Raw genomic sequence first — 8,058 nt, 5'->3', positions numbered from 1 at the left:
ATTAGATTTGACCTCTCAAATTTGACCTTTATGAGCTGGAAAACGTCTCGCGATGAAAGGCGAGACTCCGCGAGACGTGGAGGTCAGAAGAAGAAAATGTAAGAAGGAAGATGACTGGCAGTCGCCCGCTACAGGTTGAATCCTCAGGTATTCCTTCGAAAAATCGCCCAGCAAGAATGGGAGGGGAACGCAGGTAGTTTCCTACTGTCAAGATACTCTACTAGATAGGCAGACTCCCTGTAAGATGCGGTTATAGGCGAGGGAACAGGGGGAGATAGTCTAACGGGACCAGGAGCGGCGGGTGCGGCCAGCCATTTCTCCCGATCTCGGTCTCTTCCGGTGTATGCATCCTTGATCAGGTGGGACCTGTTCACAGTGGCATGGGCGATCCTGGGGCTGTCTGCTGTGCATGAAAGTAATCAGGGGACCCGCCATGGCAGTGTTCGCGCCGGGAGGGGGCGCCGTGACGCCCCGAGAGCCCGAACACGGCTCCCGCCACCTTTTCCACAAGAAAACCTTCCACAAGCCCACCTACTGCCACCACTGTACCGAACTGCTGTGGGGGGTGCTGGGACAGGGGTATGTGTGTGAGATGTGTAACTTCGTCAGCCACGATAAGTGCCGACAGGTCATCGTCACGCCGTGTACGTCCCTCGCGCCGCAACTCGTTAAACATCCCGTGGCCCACTGCTGGAGCAACGCCGGGCGCCACTTCAAGAAGAAATTCTGTAATGTCTGTAGGAAAAAGCTGGACGACCTGTGGGTGCTGCGGTGCGAGGTGTGCGAGTACTACGTGCACGCGGACTGCCAGGACTTTGCCGTGAGCGACTGCAGACAATGCGCGGCATACCAGCCGCAGAGGCACGACCTCATGTTGGCCGTACACACCCACCTGTGGCGGGAGGGGAACCTCGGAGCCACCGCGAAATGTGTCGTGTGTAAGAAAAACTGCGGGACCACGGAATGCCTGGCCAGCATGAGGTGTGAGTGGTGTGGGGTGAAGGCTCACACCGGCTGCTACAGATCGATCCCGGCCGAGTGCAGCTTCGGAGCCCTGCAGAAGCTGATGTTGCCGCCCGTCTGCGTGCACGTTCCGTCCGCCGCAGTGGCCGCGGAAACCCTGATGGGTCAGTTTGGCCGGAAGCGACAGGTCAAAGTGGACAGGGACGACGAAGACTCCGCCGACGCTCGCACGCCGGGAACGCAGGACGAACAAGGGAAGAGTAAAATGACTGTCAAAGTGTATGACGGGAGTGCCTCCCTGAAGCGCAACTGTTTCCGCACCGTGACGGTTTCCCGCGGCGCGTCCCCAGCCGAAGTTCTAGAGGCGGCGATGAAGTCCCACCACATTGTCGACAACCCCATCCACTACTACCTCTCGCAGGTGGACAGGGAGAGCCCGGAGACGGAGAAACCGCTCAACAACAACGACAACACCTTCCAGCTGAGCGCCAGCGAGGGGAAGGCTCCCGCGGTCTGTCTGAGGTTCTCGAACAAGGGTCACGGAGAGAAGGGCATGATCAGGGTTTACCCAGGGATGCTCAGAGTGGCGGTAGCATACAAAACCATCCCCGTGACCAACACCACGACGGTCGACGAAGCCATCCAGATGGCGCTGGAGAAGTTTGGACTGCGAGAAGAAGACCCCAGTTACTACTCGTTGGTGGAAGTTCTGATCGACAAGGGCGTACAGGAGCGCGTGATGCAGCGGGACGAGTACCCGTGGCCGCAGTTGGTCGACGCCAGGCAGGGCTCCCTCCGACAGATGAAACTGACGAGATTCTACCTCAGGAACTCCTCCCACCCCGAGGGGCCCGTAGAACTGTTTGTGTACAACCTGCCCGCGGGGCTCGCGCCGGGAAAGTACGTGTCCATCATGGCGGAACTGCTGGGGAAGAACACGTTCACCACAGTCGGTCCGATCCATCCACAGTACGGGGCCAGCTTCATGACGTTCTCGTCGGCGGACACCGCCCTGCGCGCCCTATCCATGCTGAACGAGTCTATCGTGGACGAGAAACAGATCACCGCCATGCTGCTGCCGCACGTCGAGGCCAACATGATCCCCAACACTGTCACCCCCCTCCTCGTGTTCGTCAACACCAAGAGCGGGGGGTGCCAGGGGGTGGAGATCCTCTCGGCCTTCAGGCACCTCCTCAACCCCCACCAGGTGTTCGACCTTGACCAGGGGGGCCCACTGCCGGGCCTGCTCACCTTCCGCAACGTCAGGAAGTACCGCATCCTGATCTGTGGCGGGGACGGGTCGGTGGGCTGGGTTCTGTCGTGCCTGGACGGGATCTCCAAGGACCTGACCTGCAGTACGCCGCCCACCGCCATCCTGCCCATCGGGACGGGGAACGACCTGGCCCGCGTGCTGGGCTGGGGCGCCGGCTACACGGGCAACGACGACCCTTTGTCACTGCTGATCCAGGCCCGCGATGCCGACAACTCCAAGTTCGACCGCTGGACAATCCTGTTTGAACCAAACGAAGTGGAAGAGAAGAGCACAGACAGTGCAATGTCAACCACAGGTGAGGCAACTGTGTTCCTTTCAATTTTCATTTGAATATGTTTAAAATAGGATAAGATAGTCAATATGCCTCTGCTTTCTTTTTGGAAAACAAGTTAACATTGTAGATTATATCATGTTTTGCCCACGGGCTACAGCATAGAATTACATATGACAAACGTATTTATCAAATGATACAAATGTTTCCTACGAATATGGTAGTATGAATTATAATAAGTTCATTTGGGCGTAGCACATGCTTTAAAATGTCAGTGACTGAAAAGTGTGCAGTCATGGCAGTAAAGAAGGTAGAACTGAAAGTGAAACAATAAGTTGTGTGTTTTGGAAAGAGGAAGTGAGGTAAGTATATTTTGTATTTCATAGGTAAGAAGAATTATACACAGCATGTGATATACAAATGAAAGTGTACTACAATTAACCAGTATGTGCAAAATGTTAAGTTATTATAACTTATAGGTATGAAGTTATATTCCTTGAGAGTATTAGCCTGGTCAACTCTTTTGATATTTTTGGAACATAAGTGATATTTTAACAAGGTTTGACAGGGGGTAATCATAATGTATTATGGTTGAATCTGTGTACAGCTATGATGACCTGATTTCAGTACCTGCGTAACTGGCCATGGGGCAAAAATTTAAACTCATCAGAAAGGTTCCAGACCAGTGTAACAAGAATTCTGCATTTAAAAGAGTCTTCAATCTAAAACTAGTAAGAGATCCTAAGACTAGAAAGAGATTAAATGATGCAGGTCTCAAAAAAACAGGGCTGTCTCCGGGAACCATCCCTCCGTCCAGGGACGGAGATTTGCACTGGGAGATTTGGATGTTGGGATGGACAAAGATTTTTACCTCATCCATCTAAAAAATTTTAACTTTATGACATGAAACTGATGAAAATGTACTTTCATAAGCTTAGAATGACAGATTTAACAACGAAAATCAGTAACGCATGGGCTCTTAAATTTAAACAATGAGTTGGACAGAAAAAGATTGAAAGCTGGAGACAGTCCTGGTTAAGACACAGCGAAGAATATTCCGTGTCTTGAATGTGGCAAATATATGTAAGGAATGAAAACAGTTTTACTTTCACTTGCAAAAAAGGTTATTTTGATGGAAATGAGAAATGTAGCTATAGAATACTTCTGCTGGTTACAATACACTGGATGATAAAATGATGATGATAGTATTTAGGTTATAATACTTGATTTTAAAAATGACTTCAGTGGGTGCTGTATCAATCAATCAATCAATCAATCAAACATGTTTCTTCTCTATTGACCAAAGGTTGACTACATCAATCAATGATTTCTCTTCTTTATTGATCAGTGAGAGACTGTATCAACAAATCAAACAAATTTTTGTTGACCAATGATTCCTCATCTTTATTGACCAATGGTTGATTGTATCAATCAATTCTTTATTGACCAATGGTTCACTGTCACAGGTGCCGCCAGTGGTCCGCGTGACGAGCCCAACGTCTGCATCATGAACAACTACTTCGGCGTGGGGATCGACGCGGACCTGTGCCTGGGGTTCCACCTGGCGCGGGAGGAGAATCCGGAGAAGTTCACCAGCCGTTTCCACAACAAGGGCGTGTACGTGAAGCTCAGCCTTCGCAAGATGATGGGCAGGAAGTCGTGTAAAGACCTGCAGAGACAGATCGAGTTGGAAGTGGACGGCCAGGTCGTCGACCTCCCGACCTGCGAGGGGATCGTCTTCCTCAACATCCGCAGCTGGGGGTCGGGGTGCGACCCGTGGGGCGGGGAGGCGTCCGACGCCTTCAGCCCGCCGTCGTACAACGACGGAACGCTCGAGGTCGTCGGGCTGACGGGGGTCGTGCATCTCGGCCAGATTCAGGGCGGAATTCGCGGTGCAATACGCGTGGCGCAGGGGCAGAGCATCAAGCTCACCCTGAAGAACGACATTCCAGTACAGATCGACGGCGAACCGTGGCTCCAACCCGCCGGACAGGTCATCATCATGCCTTCCGCCATACAGGCGAACATGCTCCGCCGACGCAAGACGAAAGTGCAGCGCCGCAACACGGAGCCGAGCCTGTTCCGTCCAACGGGAGAGCTGAACAAAGCGCTCGGGCAGCACATCGACTCCACCGCGAGCTGGCTGGTGTCGTCGGACGTGTCGCCGGCCGCAGACACGAGTAGCGAGGCACAGTCATGAACACAGGTTCCCGTAGACTATACACGCCATGTATAACATAGTCTGAGAGAAGAGAATGGCTGCATGTAGCTAAGTTCATTCCAGATATCTATACTACTTCTCCGAGTCTTCATAACCATAAGAAGTTGTCAGATAATATAATTTCCAAGGGAACTGTAAGTAACCGTTACCGGAGAGATAGCTTCATTTATTGTTACCATTTCACATCCATTTTTAATATAGAGTGATGTTTACGTGTGCTGCCATTTGTTGTTAAGTGCCAAGTGAAGAGAATATACGTTTTTAGTCTTATTGCTGTGATATCTATCAAAGGAGGTCTTCTCAAACATAGAGAAATATATTCTAAATTTGACCATTCCTAGAAAATACAGGGATGTCTGATAATATAAGGTTTGCCATGTGCTACATGTATTCCTACATGTATGTATCTTTGTCATGCTGCTTTGTATCAAATTGTTTTGATAGCCAATGTGGCTAAGCCATGATAAGACTAAAGACTTAGACAGTATAGATAGAACTTGGTGTCTCATTCACTTTCTCACCTTACATCTGCTTGGAGCAAAATTTTTGAATCCATTGTCATAGTGAGAATATCAACCCACTTTTACAATTACACAATACAAAAGTTACTCAGGCAAGCGAATAGATTTTGTAACTGATCAGACATTTCAGATAGCACTATCTTTCCTCAGTGACTGAGAACTTTTGTATTGTGTATCTTATTACCTGGATGTCTAACCTTTGTCAAAGCACTTTTAGAACTATTGTAGTCACAATATTTATTTCGAATTTGTTCTTGCATAATTCTTTTGTCATTTTTCAATGGGCCACAAGTCCATTTTTAGAATATTTGTGGCAAGTCAATCTACTTTATGGACAAGTAATGATTAATTTGGTTATGTCGCCTTTTCTTTGAATAATTTATGACAGAAATGTTCCTATAGCATCACTTAGTACAAGTTGTCTGGGTCATAATTATGTTAGTGCTTTAAACAGAATATTTTGTCAGGTATGTTTGGGTAAATCTGTGTTGAGTTCGTGATTTTATGGGTTGTCCTTTCAAAATTCCACGACCATCTACACAACTTACAGGATTTCATGGTTGGGTCTCACCAAGGAGTTTACACAGCTCTTTGGTCTCACCCAGCAGTTTTGAAAGGTTGTGTCTCACACTAATGTTTATGTTAATCATGTGATTTGTTGAGTAAACCTAGATTTTTGGTTGTCTTCCATTGCAGATTCACGTCCATACCAGGCTGCCTCAGTTGTATCACATGTGTTTTACTTCTCAGTTAAACGAATTACTGTCAATGACTCCATTTAATAATGCTAAATTCTCTTTCAAAAGAGGACTTTCAAATTTTATGCAGTGTTTTCTTCACAATTTTTAATTGTCAATGCTGTTTATTTTTTAGTGTGTTGTTTTCTGAGCCAGAGATTATATTTTTGTTTTATTTTACATGAATCAAAGGTTAAGTGCATATTTGCTACCTTATAATATAACCTTAGGATATGTGGTATATTCTTCTCATATCACATGTTCCAAGATGTATACTGAGAAAGTGTGCGAGACTTTGAACAATTGCCAAAATGTCTCTGTATACTCCACATATAATATATAAGCCCAGATAGACGTTTACACATTATTTGGTCTTGACACATGTAAACAACGACAACAACCAACATTGTCAAGAAATATCGAGGAACTGAGAGTTTTTGTACACATGTCGTTGTCTGACATGTACTAGTATTTGTGGGTCAGTGTTTTTCTGTAACAAGAATTTCATGGAACACAAAGAACTCTACAGATGACTAATGTTGCATTCAAAGAACATGCTTGTAGATGGAGATTTATCTTTGGAACCATAGCCTAGAACAACTGCTATGGTACGTTATGTACCTTGGAACAAAATTCAGTACCAATATGGTATAATGACGTGCCCCCCTCCCCACAAGTGGGTTACAAGCAATGCAAGTGTCAATGTAGTGGTTGAGTGATGTAAAGTGTGCCTCATGTGGGTTTTGTAACGTTTATGTCGTAAAGATATACTCTCTAATTGAAGAGACTATAAGTCTTGTCAGATAGAATTATATTATAGAAGAACACAATGAACATATGTGTTGTCCTAAGTTGTGTAACAAAATTCTATGGCACCAAACTTCTTAGTAACTCTAGCTGATAAGGTATGGACTGACATCTTAGAACAAGATATTGTTATGATGAGATTGATTTTTGCTGTGCCTACCTTACATAAAGAGCTCAAAACTTCTCACAAGGAAAAAAGTAGAAACACATTGACTGTCAGATAATTGAATAAACAGGTTAATGTAATTAACAGTCTTAGGGTGATTCCATTTTCAAAATTGTAGGGGAGGATGTTGTAAAAGGGACTCTAGAAATGTCCTTGTGAGTTTTGACGGGATTGGCCCAGTTATTTAATACTGGACAATATGAGCAACGAACAAGTGTTTTTTGAGTATGCTTGATCTTGCCATGCAACTTTGGGACATGTACAAGATGTTGTCTTTTGGGACATACCAACAAACTTCATAGGGGTTACAGATGATCACTATTATTGTGTTTTTTTAGCCCAAATTGCCAACCACTGTTTGCTAAAATGCCACTTTTTGTCAAGGCCCTATCCACATTTCATTGACACTTTGTTTTGATGTACAAGTTCATGAAAAGTACATGATTTTCCCCAGAAATTTCACCATAGCAGACCTTTTACTGCATGCTGGGAGGTGCAGTGCACTATGGGTATCTTGAAGTAAACAACATCATTACCATGACAACACTTATACGGTTTATTCAAATTGTGTTTGGTCTATGTTGACATGATAATGATTTTGTTAGAACCTAGAGCTACTAAAAGTGTACTGAATCCCTCAGCATGCAATGGAATCTGTGAAAAGGTCGATTGTTGGTGAGATGGATTTGACTGTTAAGTAACGTTGACCAAGATGTAACAGTAACATATAATTTTGTCAACAAAAACGTGACCATATATAGAAAGCTTGACAACTCATTGCCAAATGGACTGAACTGTTTCAGTGCCCTGAAACTTAAGATGACATATTGAATATGATATGATATCAATTAGGCCATAACTTTAGGAAAGTACTACAATGTACTATGTATCTAATTATCAAATTATATTTTTGTTCGTGTGTGTTATTGCATTATCAGAGAAGGAAATGTATTAAGTGTAGAGAAAGAAAGACTTGTACGTTATCCAGCGAAGTGCAGCTATTATCGGCTGGGTGTATCAACAGTCTAATATGGTAATAAATAATGCAAAAGTTTGCAATATGTGACAAAATGCTTTAATGAATACCAGTCTCCGCTGT

General features: G+C 45.3%; 1 protein-coding gene across 1 annotated transcript; it reads left to right on the top strand.

The window, feature by feature from the left end:
* Positions 1-55: 55 nt before the first annotated feature.
* On the top strand, positions 56-8,013 carry LOC136444379 (diacylglycerol kinase theta-like). Its single transcript, XM_066441901.1, has 2 exons — positions 56-2,531; positions 3,974-8,013. Exons 1-2 carry the CDS (start codon positions 410-412, stop codon positions 4,705-4,707), a joined length of 2,856 nt encoding a protein of 951 aa, XP_066297998.1. The 5' UTR covers positions 56-409; the 3' UTR covers positions 4,708-8,013.
* The last annotated feature ends 45 nt before the right edge of the window (positions 8,014-8,058 follow it).

The sequence above is a fragment of the Branchiostoma lanceolatum genome, chromosome 11 (assembly GCF_035083965.1).
Source record: "Branchiostoma lanceolatum isolate klBraLanc5 chromosome 11, klBraLanc5.hap2, whole genome shotgun sequence".
In the NCBI taxonomy this organism is placed as follows: Eukaryota; Metazoa; Chordata; class Leptocardii; order Amphioxiformes; family Branchiostomatidae; genus Branchiostoma; species Branchiostoma lanceolatum.
Note: the sequence above shows the minus strand (reverse complement) of the source record. Positions and strands in the feature narration are given on the sequence as shown.

Excerpts from the sequence above, each read along its gene's own strand:
- LOC136444379 (XM_066441901.1), top strand. The coding sequence starts at position 410 with ATGAAAGTAATCAGGGGACCCGCCATGGCAGTGTTCGCGCCGGGAGGG. Across the intron at positions 2,532-3,973 it reads CAGTGCAATGTCAACCACAG|GTGCCGCCAGTGGTCCGCGT; the intron begins GTGAGGCAACTG and ends TCACTGTCACAG.